Here is a 20124-nt window from a genome sequence, read left to right as displayed (position 1 = left end):
CCACATTAATTGTTAAGCATGTCTGCAAGATGATACTGAGTTAACGTGCACCTCTGCTGCCTGTTTTAATTATTGAGGTCATGTTTTGATACTACCATGCTTTCAGTCTGTTTCTAATAATCTCCCAATTTATGGAAGACAAGTGCTACACTGGCAAAACTCACACACACACTGGTGTAAGCTATTTGTAAGCCTATATACACTCAATTTCAAATTCTTTTTTTAATCATTTAACGATGTCTTACCAGTCAGCTACTCTGACGCAACTTAAAAAGCAGACATCAATAGGGAGCGAACTTCTGCCGATCTGATTTTTTGATGCCGGAGGTCGACATTTTTGCAGTGTAAGGGCATAAACCATGAGCTGCTGGGTGGACAGCCAGGAGAGTTTTCATGCCAAGCAGGCTGGAAATGGGGACGGCGTAATGTGGGCTTTGGATGGTTTGTAGGGTGGAGGGAGAGTGGACGTTAATGGTGGGGGCTTGGGTGGAGGCCGCCAGGACGGCCATAGAGGTAGCAGCGGTGGAGACATTGGGAGCAGACTGAGAGAAGCTCATGTTGAGGTCAACTGGGGTCGCAGAGGAAGCGGCCTGCATGGTGTATTTAGCCATCTCTAAGCTGCAGGTGGTGATGTTTGAAGGGGGGAGTTGAGATGGTGAAGGGGTTAAGAGGAGACAGTGGAAAATGAAAAGGGGGAGAATGGGTGAGACAAAGGAGAAGGGAGGTGAGAGAGAGGAGAAAACATAAGTATCAAAGAAGGAACGTGTTAAAAAGCAGAGTCAACAGAGAACGGAGCAGTGAGATGGAACAAATCCGGCCTCACTCTGAGCACAATAACTCTGGTGTTTGGCTGTCTCATCATCAAGCCGCAATGTGATGCCCTGCTTGACGTGGGCGCCCCGTGTAATGTCTTACCTGGCGTTGATGAGGTACTGGGCGATGCTGATGCTGGCCGGTGAGCCTGTGATCGTGACTTGGCGCATGGCTGAGCCATCAGTGGCACTGGCAATTTTGATGTGAGCTCCAGAGACCTGCCGAATCTCATTGATCTTGCTGCCTTGTCTTCCAATTATGCAGCCAATAAACTAGAGAGAGAGTGGAAACATGTAAATGGCAGGACAGGTCATGTTTTCAATTCCTTCAGGAATTATATTTCAAAACAGCATGTGGAAGCAACTGCCATGGCGATAGTAGCGCCACGCACTGACAGTTGTTTTCTACAGAGGAAAACCACATTTCTAGCTGTGTTAATGTAACAGCAGAAACAAATGATATCCATATTACTAACACAACATACTGTAATTGTGTGATTGCATGAAATGTTAGCTCACAATACTGTGAATCCTGTCGCTAGAACACGAGCTACTTTAACATTATGATATATAAACGTATTCACCTTGTTAAATATTGACACCACTGTCATGTCTGTACGGTAAATACGAAGCTACCGCTAGCAGCCGGTTAGCTTAGCTTAGCTCAAAGACTGGAAACAGGGGGGAACAGCTAGCCTCGCTCTGTCTGGCCGTAGCTCTAAAGCTTACTTATTAGCATGTTATGTCGTGCTTGTTTAATCCATACCAAAGTGCATAAATGACTATTCTAGGTACTTGAGTCTACACTAGTTGCCTTGCAATCTCAAGGTGTCAACAAGCCTTAGATTTATTTCTTAACATGTCACTGTGTTTGCTCATAGAAAACAAAAGAAAATTCCCTCAGGCAAAATTTACCTCTGCATCGCCTTTTGATTATTTTATCAATTGACTTCTCATAGTACACCCACACACACAAATACACTACACATGGCAACAACAGAGGTGAATGAAGAGGAATCTTAATTTGTTTTCTGTTGGTGTTTTTATGGGAACGTGGATCTTTCAGATTCATTTGAGTAGTTTTGCATGGTCCACATTTTATCGTAAGTATGTCATGCGGTGTGGGAATCGCACTGGTCTGGTCTTGTCTTGGTCTCAACCCCTCGAAGTCTTGGTCTTGTCTTGGTCTCGATTTAGGTGGTCCTGACTACATTGTCATTATAGCTGTCCTCCTAGAAAGTATTAATAAATGAAACAGCATGAGGATTATCTGTGTGAGTTTTTGTGCTGGGAGAACACAAACAATGTGGCACTTACATCATTAGGTATTGCCAGCTCTTGTGAACTTGTGGGGGCAGATATATCCAATCCTGCAAAGTAGGACAAGAAATGCGAACAACAGTATGGCACTAATGGCTTCCACATTCATTGCATGACAAGTTAACCTACTTTATCACTGGTACACTGCTCAAATAGGAACATGAAAATGGCAAATGGCAACAAAATCTTTCCTGACAGTAAAATAATACTGTATATACATATAAAATCTATGCACATATTTAGCATTGCTACAATAAGATAAGCATTTAAATTAAGATATGAGTCACTCATGAGCTCTAACACACCAGTCCTGCGTACATAATCCCAGTGTTGTAATGTTTTGTCCTCAGTTTAGTTGTGGCAGAGTAAATGAGTACGTGGGGTGGCTGAGGTTAGGGATGGACTGGCCAAGAAGACAATGTTAGATTTGGAGGAGAAATGTTGCAGAGGTGGAGGATGGGATTCGAGAGATTAGGATTTGTTTACGGAGAGGGAAACTGGGCAAATGGAGCTGAAATTTTTGGGAGGATATGAGAAATCGTGAGAAATGGTTAAATATTTACTAAACTGTAAATATTTCTGACATTTTTCACATTCCCCTCTCAGAGAACTCTGCTGTTTTACTTTTGTATTTCAGTCTGTCTGCTTCAATCCGTCACACACTGTAAATATTTCAGTGACTAACTTTCAAGATTGTTTATAATAAACCTGTTTGGTGGCTTAACCTTAAAACGTCACTGTCCTACTCACTATTCTGTTCTTTTCATCTTATTTTCTTGTACAAATAGATGCAAACGCCAAAACCTAACCTCATTTCAGTGATATGCACGTCTCTGTAAAGCCACCTTCTACAAACAAAAAAAACCTGTGAGAGAGTCTGTAAACTCTGAGAGAATGGAGACATCCTTGTTCCTCTCTGAAGTGACAGGGGTGTTGATGATGTGATTCGAAGAGGAGTGAAGACAGAGGGATAGATGGACTTCCCCGGGGAGCCGTGGGTACGTACCAGGGAAGGTAGGGTGGCTCTGCCCAAGGGAAGGGAGGGGGATATGCTGCATAGCCAACTGGTGAAGCTTGGTCAACTGCAGGGTAGGAAGGAAGTTAGAGCTAACCAATCAAACTGGATTATTATCAGAGGAGCTGACAACTGCAATACAGAGCCAATCTGAAGTTCACAAACAGTACAGATAGTGAAGAGATCCATTCCCTTCAGAGAGCATGCTGGCTTCTCACTGGCAGTCATCAGAAAGTACAGTCACATCTCTGGCTACGAAGCTATCACTGATCAAGAACTCTTAAGATTTTCACTTTCATTTCAATCAATGCATGCTGCTACAACAACAACAACGTGTTAGCGTTAGTAATGTCAACAGATCAGGGTTATTGAATTTCATCTTTGCAGAGGGTACACAGAGGGCGGAGTGGTGGCTTGGATGGAGTGGGCAGGGGAAGGTCAACGGGGCGGGTGTCGGCAACTCAAATGAGCATACTTACATCTTGGTGCGCAAAAGCATACTGCCCTGGAATTGCAAAGGCCTGAGAGGAATAAAAGAGAGGAGACGTGGTTGTGTGACTGAGAGGTGCGGACGTGTACGAACACGACACTTGAAAAGTGAATTTGTCACAGAGTATAACGTGTGAACTCGGTGCAGTGAGTGCATTTCTGAAAATCCATTCTCTTCCATTTTTCCATAGCTCTAATGTGTATGGATTTGATGGAATTTCATCTAAATGTCATCTGCTGTCGTGCCCCCCCCCCCCCCCCCCCCCACACACACACACACACACACACACACACACACACACACACACACACCTCTTTGACCACATGCCGAGAAATCCAATAACATAAACAGATGTCTGATAGGTCAGAGCACACTGTGCCAAAATCAGGACAGCAACCGGCCAGCTCAGGGAAAGCTCAAGCTTCAGTCACGACATCTTTCAGGTGTCCCACTGCAGGGGAATTATTTGATGTAAATGACTGTCATTCATATCTCTGACACATTACAGCTTGCCTGAATACTTTGTAATGTGATCATTACCTCGTCCTACCGCTCAGAGCGTTACAACATGAAAAGCTCACTGCTGTATAATTACACAGATGTGTCCCTCTAGTGGCAAGATGTGTTTAATGATCAGCGTGACTCTGAGCTCCCACAAAATAAGAAAGCCTATTCAATTGTTGTGCTTTTAACAGAGCCGTTTTAAAACCACGTTTAAATAACTCCCATATTGCTACTTACTTGTGCAGAGTGTTGTGGTGCTAATACTGCATGGGCTCCAGCAGACATGGACTTGGGTCGGTAGGGAATGGTCGCTCCTTTTGGTGGAGACTAGAGACACAGACATGCAACAAGAATTTACACAGATACAAGTGAGAAGAGGGCTCTTACTGCCACTGGTGCATTTTATATCCCCTTTTTAAATTGCCTGCTGAATATTTGTATTCCCCTTTCATCGGTTGAGAAAGTTACATAAGACCTTGGACCAAAACAACTTATGATAGATACAACTGTGAACAGAACAGAAAATAAGGAGTTAGTTAGATTTTTTTGCTGAACTTAAAAATAGTTTTACTTTTAGTTCAGTTCAGGCGATTCCCATCCCCCCTGGTAGTTACAGCAGTATCTCGAGAACTCAACTAACTTAACTAGAAATTAAAAACAGAAATGGATCATTTGATGAAGAAAATATGCATCCACCATTTTTGTGTTAAGGAGGACTGACATTCCTCAGACAGGACTTTGGTCGCATGACTGATAACATCAAATCATTATCTAATAAAAGCAACAATATATTGAACATCTTCACAACCAGTGCAATCGTTGTTGCATCTCTCATGAGGATGACCAACCACTCCAACCTGGACGCAAAGCTTTAGCCTGGCAGGAGTTAAACATATTCAATATCGGGAATTTGCTACCTTTTACCAGCTCCTAAACAAATGTGACATTTAACGCCTAAATAGAGTTGCTGAACGTGTGGATCATCTGCTGTCTGACAGTGCTTACCTCCAGCATGACAGAGCAGATGTGTCGTACACACTGAGTGATGGCCTGTGGAGTGCCTGAGATTGTGACAGCCCTCTCTGTAGAGTCCGGCAGCATGTCTCCTGCCACCTGAACCTGAGCGCCTGTGGTCTTGACGTTGCCAGACAACAGAAGAAAAAAAGGCTATTTATTGCTGAAAAGAGCTCACCATCACCCAAATTGAAATGCTGTTTTAGGCACCCGCAAATTATCCCAAACATATTTTGACATGCAGGGAGCAGCTGCAAGCCAAATAGCAATGTGTGCTCCAATATTTGAAGAGGCGCACACAAATATTGTCCATTCAGAACGAGTATTCACCCTCCACCGATCTTTACAGGCATAATCAGAGGGATTTTCATGAGCAGCAGACGAAGAAGAAACAAAATACACATATTTTAAGGCAGAGAGAAACAAGTGAGATGGAACAAACAAGTTTGACTGGAGTGCTTGATACTTGAGGTGTCGAAGCAGCAGGGAGGAGGTTTTCTGATCCCTTTTGGGTGCTGAAAAACAACTTCCCGATAGAAAAGTAAAAAAGAAAAGGACTTCTGCCCTACCTCTCTGATCTCTTTAATCTTCGAGCCTCCTTTGCCGATCAGCGAGCCACACTGGCTCCCTGGGAAAACCAGGCGAAGTGTCACAGGTGGCTTGCTTGTCACGGTGCTGTTTGTCATTGCTGCGGTGATATCCTGAGGGAGGATTTAAAAATACTTTTTCAGCACAGACCGTGAGAACGTCAGTTTTATTTGACAAGTCTCTATTTTCATTTGGCAAGGAAAAGGTGCATTCACTGTCCTTTGGACTTCAGACAAAACCTTTCAAGAATGTTTCTTAAATGTTTGCGTTAAACTGAATTCTAATGAAGATATGTGAGAAATGTGAAACGTTGCAGTGGAGTTCGCTGCACATTTGCTTTGCTGTGTACCTCCTCAAACTTCTGAGCGATCATGGCGAAGGCTTTGAAGATGCCCTCTGTCGGTCCTGTGATGGTGACTATCCTCTCGGGAGACGATCCCTCCGATATGTTGATACGAGCGCCACTCTGGAAAACACAAATCCCCAATTATTCCAGCCTCAATTTGTTGTAATTGGTCTGCCAGAACACATTAAAGTATACGTGTTTTCACATTAGGGGTGTCAGAGTGAATGCTCACCTCCTCCCTCATTTTCTTGACTGTTTCTCCTTTCTTGTGTCAGGTAGGGGAATATAAAACAGTAGACTTGATTAGTTTGATAAAGAGAAGAAAACAAGGCAATCAGGAAGAAATCAGTGTGATGCTGATGGATTGTAAAAAAAGAAAAAAGATCTACCTTCCCGATGATGCTGCCAACCTCCTGTGAATGAAAAGACAAAAACGCTTAACAAGCAAGTGGCAACACACAAGTGGCAACACACAAGATTTTCTCTTAACAGCTTTATACATTTATAGCAGCACGTAATTATTTGAACAATGGCCTGTTATTTCCAGATTATTAGGATACGATGACATAAATACACTCAATTATTTGAACTGTTTCCACATCTGTCTATTACCTTTCCATGCATCAGCAGCCTCAGCGTCAGCGTTACGTTCAGACCCCCATCTGAAGCCATTTCTTCCTTGTCAGACATTGTCTGTGTTTTCCTTGAATGTAAACCTTCTGCAAAAAGAGGGACATTGTTTAAGACCACTCCTGTGCATAACAAAGGAGCTCTGGTGTTTCAGGTGGCTCAGTACATTATCTGTTTAAATAAATGGATCCTAATTTCATTACAAAGTCAAACTGTGTGGAGAGTATTATATGAGTTCCACGTTTCAATGAATTTCCGGCCTTCTTTGTCTGTTAAATCATTCTGGTAACTATGGTCTTCTTCTATTTATTACTGTCAAACTGCTGCAGCTGCAGGAAATGTGAAATGTATCATTTCCTGTGCTCAACAGGATTTTTCTGGGGAAGAGCTACTAGACACAGCTATCATGAACTGGGTGTAAGCTGCATCATCAGTCTGCAGAGATGAAATAGATCTCTATTTGAGAAAGTTATGGATCATTAGCTTAACTATGGGGAATACAGAGTGACCGGGAAATGCTTCAAAGAAGCAGACCTTTTTACGCTGCTAAAAGGAGAACACTTTCATCATGGGACTTGTGCTCTCTGAAGAGTTGTGGATCATTGTTGTTTGTCTTCTGACTGTGCACATGTGAGGGGGTGGAAGATAAGCCTATCGCTAGGTGCAATCTTCACTTGGGACCGCATCTTTAGTTCCGGCTAAAAACAAGTTGTGTGTCCCTCGGATAAGATAAGATACAAAGGAAGCCACTTGTGGAGGCCTGAGAATCAAGTGATGTGTGTGTGACCGGTTAGTCTCTTGATTTCCTACCACACAATGTCGGCTCTGTTGTGGCCGCGTATCCAATATGTTGTATTTGCAGAACAAAGAAAGAATGTCTTGATGCATGGAAGGGTAGCTCATCGCATCATAACTAACAGAGAGAAGACTTTAAGTCGACCAAGGACCAAGGTCACCTTATATTTATTGGACCATCGTGGTTCTGAACAATGCTTTAGACCTTTTCTTTGAACACCGGGCTTAGTAAAGCTCAGTTTTTGAGAGACATTCTGCACAAAGAATTGAACTGTAGCCTAAACCGTAGCCAAAAGCCAGTTCCCTTAGCTTAGCATAAAGACTGGAAACAGCTAGCCTGGCTCTGTCCGAAGGTTATCCGTCTACCAGCACGTCTAAAGTGCACTAGTTAACTAGTTCTATCTCATGAGTTTAATCCATATAAACAAAGTGTAGAAAGGGAGTTTACAGTGGGACTATTTCCTGGCTCTGAACAGCATCCAAGCAAACAAGATATAGTGTGGACCATAACCAACAGGAAACAACAAATTGTCATTGTCTTTTCCCTCATACTTAATCCCTGTACGGACTACACAAACAAGATATAATGTGTTAATTGTTGAGCTTTAGAGGGGCTGGATTTTGTTACCAGCACCAGGCTAGCTGTTTCCAGTCTTTGTGCTAAGCTAAGCTAAACGGCTGCTGCCTGTAGCTTCATATTTAGCAGACAGATATGAGAGTGGTATCGACTTGCTCATCTAACTCTCTGCAACTAAGCAAGTAAGCATATTCCTCAAAATATCAACCTATCTGTCCTCACACACAAACCAATAAATACAGAACTCTGTCGCCATTCCACGCCTAAAAAAAAGACCAAAAATGAGAGTGGGTTTGACTCAACCACGCTAACTCTGAGGATATCATGACGAAATGTGGCAATATCAGTAACTAACAAGTAAATAAATAGAAAATAGTTTTCCAGGGGCAGAGACAGGTTTACAATAAGATATTGTTCGAGCACATTCCTGTGTTGATAATACCGGTCCGAGCTGAAGGATGAGCGAAGGGTGTCTTACTGCTAACAAGACTCACAGCCATTCTTCCCGCCGTGTATCATTATAAAGTTAGAGTGACTACATCAAATAAACAGCAACATCTCTGTCTAATCCTATAGGCTGGGATTTGTTTAGTTAATGCTAAGACCCCTTTGACCCATTTCTGTCACCTCTAGCACGTCAGCGCCCACTCAAGACTTCCGAACAAAACACTGGTGCACAACAGCACCCACAGAGCATACATGATAAAACAGATAATCTACAGGAGCCTAGCTCCCAGAGCACTGCAGGCAGAAATGGGCTTCAGACAATAACAAAAAAAATAAAACCAGGGCATTAATCCTTGAGGGAAAAGGAGAACAATGTCTAAGTGGATTACTTGAGGGGTTTCATGTACTCCAAATTTGAGGGTAAAACAAAGCGTATTTTTACATTCTGAAGAATGTAATGCTAAGATTATTGTATTTTACAATATTATTACATACAATAGTGCTCCAGTTTAGGGAGCAAAGCTCCTAAATAAACAATAATTCAAACAATGTTCTATACATTTTGAAATAACGTGTTAAATTACATATCTTTCTCACAATTTAAATAACCCACGACTAATCATTTCTTAAAGATCTACAGTAACATTCTATTTATAACGATCACATATCAGACTATAAGCACGGGGCCCGGCGGCATGGCATTCCTCCCTCAACACAAAGGTTACGCTATCAGAGATTCATGTCTGCTTTAATGTGATAATCCATTGTAGCGCAAACTATCTCTGCCGTCAAGAGTGCAACAAAATGCATTTACCACACAGCAGAGTACTGAAAAACAACCAGCACAAATCAACTAATGGGAGTCAGGAGACGTGCATTAGAATGAAGACGCGCATTCTTAGCTCCCTGTAAGTGAAGAGAACAAAAAAGGAGGGCTGAATTCATAGTTACTTCAACTCAAAACTTCAACTTTGCATCTGGTTGAACCCCCAACCTTACTGTAGTCTGCCACATTGTTACCAGTAGAAACTTTAGCTGTGACGGAGTCTGACCCTTGTGGCTCAGTAAAAGGGCCTGTATTTAAGAATGATAAGTGTACTGACCTTATATACAAAATATTCCTCTTCTGTATTTCTGGTATCTCCTAAATGAACGGCCTTTTAGTTTGCTGTCCGTGATCAATGTTTGCCCCCTTTGTTGTCAGTTATCCACAGACTGGACAGATGGTTCCCTGTGCCCTCGGACCGGCTGGAGCGGAGGCTGGCTTTGCTATTAGTCCCTCAGCTTAGCCCAAGATAAGCCCCTACGCAGGGCAAGTGAACCTGCATCTCTTGCCTAATTCTCCCTGTCACAGCCACCAAAGAGGCGTTCCTCCGCACGGAGATCCACAAGCCGAAGGGGCCTGAGGGCAGGGCAAAGAGGCTCTTTGGCTGGACACTGTCCAGCGCAGATAGAGCAGGCTACAGTTACAGCCACCACAACAAGCAAAATCAGAGAGCTCTAGCCTTTTTCAGTCATCGAAAACACCCATAGAGACACTGAAGAGAGGCTTTGTTAACCAGTTTTGCTCTGAGACTAACAACTCTGCATGACTGCTGTGTTCCTCATTAGATTTTCAGAGAGCTTCCTGCCTGCACAGGGCCGGATTTTTCTCTAAAAATAAATCACCCTGTATGAAATCGGTGCTTTGTACAAGGACCCCCACTAATTGAGGGCTGGGAAGGACAATGTGGCGTTTGAGGTATTTAGTGATGTTAAGCACAATGTCTTCATGGGGCGCTTCTCTCTCACCCCCCCCCCCCCCCCCCCCCCCCCCCCATCACTGCCTCTGCCCTCCCCCACACCAAGCCCTTCTGCCCTTGTAATGAGGCCATACTCGATACAATACAGCCCCGCACAGAAAAAAAAAAATGTATTCAGCTGAGCTTCAAAATTGTGAAGGAAATGAATCAGTGAAGCATAAGTGGCATATTTAATTACTACTCACTGCGTTGCACGGGGACAATGACGGCTGCTGTGAGCCTCATGGCAGTCTGTCAGACATCTAGGCCGGCCACGTTACATTCACTTCTCAACTACCATTTCAATACAACTTAGTGAAATTTCTGTTTATGAGGATTCAATGTCCACAAACATGAATACTATCCTTTAAATCAAAGTTGTTTTGCTCTTCTTCTCTTTTTAAGGGACTTTTTCACGGTGAGGCTCGGTTAGGTTACGATTAAGGATGAAGCAAAGGTCAACAAAGGTCCAGGAGAGTAGAATAAAACTTGTAAAACAGTGTGTCATTCTGATTCCAGACTGCAAACAGAGTCAGAACCACAACAAAGCTATCAAAGCTGTCAAGGGCACGGCGACTGACAAAGTATGTGACAGTTATTTCTATCCTTTCAGAGACCGTGAGATGATCGGGCATTTCATGCCAATCACTTGTGACTAATTTCCCTTCCTTCGTGTACCTTGTGTGTCAATGAGATTAAGGAGTCGGGGATTATATGTAAAGGGATTGCTGTGAAGCGATTACTGAGACTTGTTGGTGTAATCAGTTACAGTTACTGACAGCAGCGTATAGATGAAATAAAGAATACACTGAAAATGAAAGAAAAACGGGGTCCTAGCGGCACTAAGTTTACCTAAACTGAAAAAATGGCCAAAAGATAAATATAATATATACATGGTTCTTTCATCATTAGCTTTAATAACACACAGCCGCTCTAGTAGCCGGACATCAAGTAATCATTACACTTGAATAATATGCACTAATTCATATTTTTTTAAACTATTTTGAATGTCAAGCACTTTGAACTAATTTACTCCTTCATGCACTGTTCAATAAAATAAGAGTCAGGGGTTTGGGATTACTGTGAAGTGATTATGGAGACTTGCTGGTGTAATCTATTACAATTACAAGCTATAAAAACCAGTACAATTTCTGTGATTAAAAGAAACAAATGATTATGAGAACTGAAAGATGAAGTAATCTTTTAAAGTGAGAGTATTAGAAAGTATTTTTATTTTAAAAAAATACTTTTTTAGGTTAGGGATTGGTCTGAGGTTATGAGTAAGGGTTAAACAATGAAGATCAATAAACGTTGACCCTGAAAACAATGAGGGGGGAAGGGTGCATTGAGTACATAAAGGATGAATATAATACTTACATGGTTCTTTCATCATCATTTGTGCTTAGTTATAATAAAACATTTTCAGGCCTGGTAGCCTGACATAACGTACAACTCTGATGTATCACCATGAAAGTAACGTATTTGTCAATGTATGGCTCTCAATATCCAAAGCATATAAGTCATCTATGTATGTGTACATGCATATACCACAAATATCTAAAAATGTCAATTGTCTTTCAAAGTTTCATGAATGCATGTGTCTTATCATAAGGAGACAAATATTCAAAATTATGGAAAACTGTATATATGAAATGTATTTTGTGTGTATGAATTATATTGTCTTTATGTTTTGGAGTAAATAAAGAAGATCATGTGACGGAACATTTTTCATACCTCACTTTTTGGTTGAAATCCTCCGCCTGTGTATATAACATTACCATATTACACATTAGCACAAACACAGTAGATACTTTGTCTTTTCAAACATTTTGCAAAACAAATTGACAATTGCGTATGACCCTTCATTATCCCTATTCATGTTAAAGTGATGCATGGCTACATTTTCATATTACATATGTCAAATAGATGTTGAATATATATATGTTGCACAGTTGGCCTATAATCACATATATTAGGAATATACAGGACTGTCTCAGAAAATTAGAATATTGTGATAAAGTTCTTTATTTTGTGTAATGCAATTAAAAAAACAAAAATGTCATGCATTCTGGATTCATTACAAATCAACTGAAATATTGCAAGCCTTTTATTCTTTTAATATTGCTGATTATGGCTTACAGCTTAAGAAAACTCAAATATCCTATCTCTAAATATTAGAATATCATGAAAAAGTATACTAGTAGGGTATTCAACTAATCACTTGAATCGTCTAATTAACTCGAAACACCTGCAAGGGTTTCCTGAGCCTTGAAAAACACTCAGCTTGGTTCAGTAAATTAAATCACACGTATGGGGATTATCACAATATTCTAATTTTCTGAGACAGTCCTGTAGATATATGCCTACATATTAAACAATTCTCATACACATACGTCATAGTTGGTAAATATGGTTGAAAAACATGTTTATCAAATAGTAAATGCCCATATGTAAACATATAAAGTACATGTTATAAGATATTAATAACGTTACACTAGAATCGTGTGAAATAATCACTAATCGTACAAACATTTTGAAAACGACTGTCGCGCCCTGCTTCATGTGTTCTTCTGCAGTTAGCAGTTGTTTGTAGTCCAGTTAACGTTTGCTGAACATTAGCTAACGTGAGAGCCAAAAGCTGTGTATGTGTATGTGGGTGTGTGTGTGTGTGTGTGTGTGTGTGTGTGTGTGTGTGTGTGTGTGTGGGGGGGGGGGGGGGTAGTCAAAAACTCGCTTGTCACATGATTGCAAAGCAGTTACTAACGCCAGTGTCTCTTTCAACGGGACCGACTTCAGCCCAATCTTCCTGGTTTCTTACCACTTTCTGTCCACTTCCACACAAAAAAAATCTACTTTGTGAGAGTTCGTGACTGTAACTCATGTGACCTTTCTGCAAGACTGGTAAATAGTCTCGAGACGGTTTGCGCGAGGGGCTGGAAAGGGAGGAGGGCTTTACAGCTCTGCCGCTGATGGACTTGGACCGTAAAACATGTCAATAATTACAAAACAAGCCGAGTGTTGACGCGTCTGTAACCACGGCCGCCCCGCGGTCTGCTCTGTAGCACAAAGCGGTCGATGGATTTCCAAACACTGTGCACTTTTGACACCTTTAAGTCGCTGTGGAGTCACTACGGCTATGGGGGGAACTTCCGGGACGTGATCGAGCAGGAGTTCACACGGATTAAAGGTAATAGTCGCGTTCAGTCATGACATGCGCAGTGGCGTCGCTTGGTTGACCGCTTACACAAACACACACACGGCTGCTCTCTCGTTGTAAACAGGAATAACGTATCTGGATCATGCAGCGACTACTCTGTACCCAGAGTCTCTGGTCAGGGACTACTTCCAGGACATTTCAAGGAACGTGTACGGTGAGAGAAGTCACATAAAACGTGTTTATGTGTTCTTTATTCAGCCATAAAACTCAGAGCATTTAAGTTGTTGTCTTATGTCCCAATAGGAAACCCTCACAGCCACAACCCCAGCAGCAGATTGACACAAGACACAGTGGACAGGGTCAGATACAGGTAAAGGCTGTTCGGGCCCTCAGAGGCATTCATAATGGGCCCCTGTGACTCCTTTTGAATGGTACTTTCCTGGATGAGATGAGTTAAAAAAACAGAACATTTTCTTACAGGGTATTGCAGCATTTTAACGCCACCCCTGAGGAGTACTCTGTGATTTTCACTTCTGGTTGTACAGCCGCACTCAAATTAGTGGCGGAGAGCTTTCCCTGGAGGCCGCAGGCCGAGAGCGAGGCGGGAAGTCACTTTGGCTACCTCACCGACAGCCACACCTCTGTAGTTGGCATAAGAGGGCTGGCTTGTGGCCGGGGGGTGGTTGCCCTGCCCGTCTCCCCGCAGGATGTGGAGAACAGGGCCAGGACGAAAGGTGAAGATGATACTTGTCAGACGCCGCACCTCTTCAGCTACCCGGCGCAGAGCAACTTCTCGGGGAGGAAGTACCCCCTTGGCCTCGTGAGAGGCATCCAGGCGAGACGCCTTTACCCAGCGTGTGACCACCGGGGCCGCTGGTTTGTGCTGCTCGATGCGGCCTCTCATGTCAGCTGTTCGCCTCTGAACCTGCAGGAGTGCCCCGCTGACTTCATTCCCGTCTCCTTCTATAAGATGTTTGGCTTCCCCACAGGTCTGGGGGCCCTTCTTGTCCGTAACGACGCAGCGGGCATACTAAAGAAGACTTACTTCGGAGGCGGCACAGCAGCAGCTTACCTTTCTGGAGAAGATTATTATGTGCAGGCGGACAACATTTGTGACAGGTAAAGCGCTATACGAGTCTGTCAAATCCTAGATATTCTCTGAAAGTTCACAGTTGTTCCGGTAGCTGCTGCATCCTTATTCTAAGACGCAATGTTTTCTTTCTCCCCGATACAGATTTGAAGATGGGACTGTCTCTTTCTTAGACATCATTGCCGTGAATCACGGTTTTGAAGCTCTTTACAGGATCACAGGTACTGTAACAGACATGTTAATAGAAAAACATTAAAGCACCGATTTAATAACAGAATAATGATACATATGCAAGTTATTCACGATTTGCTAAAGGTTAACGTGAACAGCGTCCCCTGTCTTCATCTCTTGTTGCCTTCAGGGGGCATGCACAACATCCAACAGCACACCTACGGCTTGGCACGCTACACTTACATGCTGCTGTCGAGCCTTTGCCATGGCAACGGGCGACCGGTGGCTCAGCTATACACAGAAGGCCAGTTTGAGAGTCCGAGCACACAGGGCGCAATCCTAAACTTCAACCTCAAGGATTCTCACGGGCAGATAATTGGGTATTCTCAGGTGCATTCGATAAATTTCAGTTCCACAACAGCTTGATTACCGCATGTTTTATGCAGAGGCAGCGCTGGTGCATATTAAAACAGCTCCTCTGTTGTTCCTCAGGTGGACAGAATGGCCAGTCTGTACAATATCCATGTGCGCACGGGTTGCTTCTGCAACACCGGAGCCTGTCAGTCCTTCCTCGGGATCACCAATCAGCAGATGCGTAGAAACCTGCAGGTGAGAGATATACCGTAGTGGGAAAAATGTCAAAAGTCTGTTCAGGGCATGTGCAGGTGGAATAAGAAGGCTGTGTTTTTTTCTCCTCAAGGCCGGCCACGTCTGCGGAGACAGCATCGACCTGGTGGACGGCCAGCCGACCGGATCTGTGCGCGTGTCCTTTGGCTACATGTCGACATTTGAAGACTGTCAAAAGTTCCTGAACTTTGTTGCCGAGTGCTTCGTGGAGAAGCCGGTCACAGTGGACCAAGTGAGACTGCAGGAGCTAATAACAGCCACAGCGGCATCCGGAGACTTACGTGAAGAGCCCCCAATCAACCACACTAATGGAGGTGCAGTTAGAGCAGACGAGAGGGCGAAGCCTACAGAAGCATCACTGAGGGGATTTGGTCACAGAGACTCAATCAGCCACCGGGAGGCTTATACTCTGACCAACATCTACATATATCCCATCAAATCATGTGGAGCCTATGAGGTTTGAGGACGACCCATATCATGCATCGATAATCTTTTTTTCTTTCACTTTGTTCTGTCCCCCGTTCTTTCCCTTCTCTCTTGCTTGGATTTGACTCGGTGCTGTTCGTCATGCAGGTCCACGACTGGCCGGTGGGACCGCTGGGTTTGCTGTATGACAGAAGCTGGATGGTGGTGAATGGAAACGGCGTGTGCCTGAGCCAGAAGAGGGAGCCGCGTCTGTGCCTCGTTCGCCCACAAGTCCACCTGCCCTCAAACAAATTGCTCCTGCAGGCTTCAGGTCAGGCAGTCTGTCAGCCGCTCGCTGCGATAAAAAAAAATAACTCAAACTGCCTAACCAAAAGAAATTCCAGTCAGTCAGATGTTCTGCTATAAATTAGCTTTGTTAGAGGATTTATATGTTTTTTTCACGGCCCTGCAGGCATGGATACCATTTCGGTTCCCCTGGAAAACAAAACTCCAACGCACGCAAGCCATCGAGTGTGTCAGAGTAAAGTTTGTGGTGACAGGTGAGCTGGCAATGATAAAACATCTGAATGCAGCAGCTGCAGGAAATACTCTGATATGTATCATTTGTGCCGCGCTTTTTGGCTCGTATCAGTGCAGTCTCTCCGGCTCCACTGTTCTTGACGCTATCTTTCTACAGGCACCGGAAGGTCTCCTTGCTCTCAATAGCATCTGAAACTCCACGTATTTAACACTTTTAATGGAAAAACAAACAGTGAGCATGAGATAATATTGATCTCCTTAGATCCCCTCATGACGAGTCACAAGTTAAACACAAATAAATCTATTTATCCACTGATTCTTGGATTACTGTCGATGTTGCCCCCAAATGACAAGCAGCATCAAACTCTGCAGATTTCCCTCAGGGCCTCCAGAATGTAATCCGCCTCCTTCTCCCCAGGGTGGAGGCTGTCGACTGTGGGGATGAGGCTGCATCATGGCTCTCAGACTTCCTCGGACAGCCATGCCGCCTGATAAGACAAAGTCCTGATTTTACCCGTGACATGAAGAAGAGGCCGAGTGGAGGTACCTATTTAAGCATTCTAACCTGTTCCTGGCCCTGGCTCTTATTTCGTTACGCTGGATTTAACTGCAAAAGTCTCCCATTTGCAACCCAGGGTCACATTATCCTGCTAATACCACCTGGTTGTGGCTGTGACCTTGCGTTACTTTCAGCTCGTCACATGGAATAAATAAAAAAAAAACGTCATCCGTTTCTGCTTTTGCAAGTTACTCTGTTTAAAAGCATCCGTTTATTACGTGACACGTTTATGTGTAAATGAATAGCTGAATAATATGTTGGTACCTCGTCAGTTTTATACATCTCGTTCAGTTTCCATGTTATGGTTCGTAGTATTCAGCCTGTGAAGGAGCTGTGTGTCGAGTCTGGGAAAATTACCCCGATGATGTCTAAGCTCGGGCTTTTCAACAGAAAGCCTGCGTTACAATCTGGCTGTTTGAGAGACGTGGGTATTTACCAGCCAGGGAGGATCTAACGCAGAGATACTATCCAGTGGCATTATGGGAAGTGTGGGCTCCGGTGTTTTTGGAGCGTGACTCAAACTTAAGGAATAGAAATTTGGATACAGCGGCCTTTGCTGCACAGATTTTGTCTTTTTTATAAATCTGCCTCTCGGGACTCTCACCAGATATAAATCCCGACTTTTAGTCTCTGGTATGAGTCAAGCTGCAAAAATACTGCATCCCACCTTTCCCATAATGCAGCTGATTCATCTTTTCAATGCCCATATCTTTTCGGCGTTTGTAATTCAGGCTTTCTGTTAAATATCTGCAGACTCTGATGACCCCGATGGCATCATCAAGATTAATCTCTCAGCCTTTCGGAAACTCCCTCCAGAGCCACAGAAGACACTATGCAACTATTTTCACCGTCTGAGTAGTAGCGGTGCTCATGACAAATATAGCAACCCTCGTGTAAATGTGAGGCTTTTTGCTGGTAATGTTGCATCAGTGAGTCTCTCTGCTTTACTGCATTGTTTAATTCATTTTTGCATTAATATGATGACTTATCTTAGTTGTTTAGGTCTTTTGTTCACTGGATGAGTCAATTCCCATTTGACTTTTTAATCTATTAACAACTTCTCAATTGAATTTATTACATCACGATATGTATTGCTATTTGGAAAAAAAAACAATCTTATCACAAGGTCCGTGTAGTAGCTGTTCTGGGGCTTTTGATCGTATCACACAATCTTTGTCAGCAGATGGAGTTCGCCCCGTTGTCATTGAATTGCAGATATCAAAATTTACATTTTCAGAGCATTTCAAGGTCGTCTTGTTGGCTTTAAAGTTGAGATTGATGTTGCTGTATAAATTACACTCGCAGTGATGGAATATTTAATAAAAAATCGCCAAAATGTAATTAGTAGTGCACTTTTCGATTAGTGTTGACACATTTACTTACACTTCTCTCACCCTCTGTGTTACAGCAGAACCTCAGTTTTCAGGCTCTGTCAGGATGCGGGCTGCGCAAACCAGAGATCAGAATGTTTTCTTCATATTGAATAAGTCACTGGGGTAACATAAAGTCTTTCCCTTCTAGCTACCGCCGCCACGTCCCTCTCCCTGGTGAATGAAGCTCAGTATCTCATGATCAACCGTGCCAGCGCCGAGCTCATTCAGAGGCTAATGAGCAGCAGGTTGGAACACATGATGTGTTATTCAAAATACGCGACGCTCCGGTGAAAAACATCAGGATGCGTGGACGCCTGCACATTTACATGACAGTGGCTGATTTTCAAAAACGACATGCAATTTCCCACATTTCCCTTTTCGCAGGCAGGACGACGCCGAGGGCGATCAGCTCCTTGACACACAGAACGTCATTAGCCGCTTCCGAGCCAATTTAGTCATCGCTGGAGTAGAACCATTTGAGGAGGATAATTGGCCACACTTGATTATTGGCAACACTCGATTCGTGGTGAGCTGACATTTTGAGATACGTGACGAAATGTTCAAAGGCTTTGAGAGCGGATCCCTCAAATATGAATGTGCTCCCTTCGTGATTAACCCAAAGGTCGCAGGTCAGTGTAGGCGGTGCCAGATGATTGGAGTAGACCAGGAGACTGGGACCAAAACAAAAGAGCCGCTGATGTCTCTGGCGGCCTACCGCAATGGGAAGGTCAGTCAAAGACAATTACTGCTCGTTCATGTGTGTGTGTGTGTGTGTGTGAGAGAGAGAGAGTTTTGTGAAATGCATGTGCATAAAAAAAGATCTCTTTCATCTTCATAATACATTTTTAGGTCACTTTTGGAGTGTACCTGACCCATCAGCTCCCAGAGGGCTCCAGTGAAGTCAGTGTCCTCTCTGCTGGTTCCCTGATACAGCCAGAGCCACGCAGTTCCTGAAGTAGTCGTCTGCATCATCCTCTTTATTTATTTTGGTGACATCGTTGGTCCTGAGCGGTCATTTCGCGCGCTGCACGTTCCTAAAAATCACATGTCAAATACTGCGGGGAGTTTGATGCTGCGCTTTTCCCTTTGTCTCTGTTGCCATGGTGCCTTTTGTCCTCTCAAGTGTCCATTTCATACCAAGGCATTCCGATTTTATTCTATCCAAGTCTGCTTTGATGGAAAATGAGAGAGAATTCTTCTCCTATGATTGCATTCTTAAAATGCGTGCAGTAAAGTGGAGGTGAAATAAATCCTACTTTGAATGTATTGTTGTTATCTGAACCAGAACATGTCAGGCTTGATGTAATAACCGCTGCTCATCATGTTAACCTCCCAGACATGTCGTCTTCGGTTTAGTCCCATGGAGGATTGTATTGGTATGTATTCCAAACACACCACTTCTGTTAGTGCGGCCACAAATCTATAAAATATTGCTCCCTGAAATGAAAAAAACGTACCAGACACTCTCTGAACGTGGCGCTGACTTGGACAGCTATGCCAGAAAAAGTAATAATACCTTGGACACCAGAAATGATGTGCTCAGAGTAACATGCTTCTACATAAAGAACACATGTTACATCAAGGTGTGGAGGTAAAATTGTCCCTGTTTATTGCTCACTTATGGTGTAGTTATAGAGAGTGGCATGAGGTGGCTGCAAGGATTTGTACTACTTGTCCCATGTTTCCAATATGTATGTGCCCACATGTCAACTTTCACAGTGCATATAAATTACATGTAGATTGGATAGGATGGAGAATGGTACCGGCAATATCAAACAAAAAAACGTTATGTATAAATGGATGACAATAAAGAAAGTGCCTACATAAAATGTCCTAATACATATTTGTTTATTTTTTACAAATACAAAATCATTTTGTTTCAT

At 43.1% G+C, this 20124-nt stretch overlaps 2 protein-coding genes across 2 annotated transcripts; one reads left to right on the top strand and one right to left on the bottom strand.

Annotated features, from left to right (window-relative positions):
- Window positions 1-281: 281 nt before the first annotated feature.
- On the bottom strand, window positions 282-6779 carry LOC306702728 (poly(rC)-binding protein 3; the record flags this gene model as incomplete). Its single annotated transcript, XM_079168383.1, has 12 exons — window positions 282-618; window positions 916-1085; window positions 2130-2182; window positions 3139-3214; window positions 3627-3668; window positions 4379-4468; window positions 5147-5275; window positions 5725-5856; window positions 6093-6209; window positions 6322-6354; window positions 6479-6502; window positions 6702-6779. 12 exons carry the CDS (start codon window positions 6777-6779, stop codon window positions 282-284), a joined length of 1281 nt encoding a protein of 426 aa, XP_079024509.1.
- Window positions 6780-13383: 6604 nt separating this feature from the next.
- Window positions 13384-20058, top strand: mocos (molybdenum cofactor sulfurase). The gene is made up of 15 exons (XM_079168849.1): window positions 13384-13506; window positions 13601-13690; window positions 13780-13846; window positions 13957-14595; window positions 14711-14787; window positions 14928-15127; window positions 15230-15346; window positions 15438-15821; window positions 15938-16100; window positions 16242-16329; window positions 16728-16852; window positions 18390-18486; window positions 18626-18767; window positions 18864-18968; window positions 19091-20058. Exons 1-15 carry the CDS (start codon window positions 13395-13397, stop codon window positions 19193-19195), a joined length of 2511 nt encoding a protein of 836 aa, XP_079024975.1. The 5' UTR covers window positions 13384-13394; the 3' UTR covers window positions 19196-20058.
- Window positions 20059-20124: the final 66 nt, after the last annotated feature.

Source organism: Pholis gunnellus, assembly GCF_910591455.1.
Source record: "Pholis gunnellus genome assembly, chromosome: 11".
Lineage (NCBI taxonomy): Eukaryota > Metazoa > Chordata > Actinopteri > Perciformes > Pholidae > Pholis > Pholis gunnellus.
The sequence above is the reverse complement of the archived record's forward strand: the minus strand, read 5'-3'. Positions and strand labels throughout refer to the sequence as shown.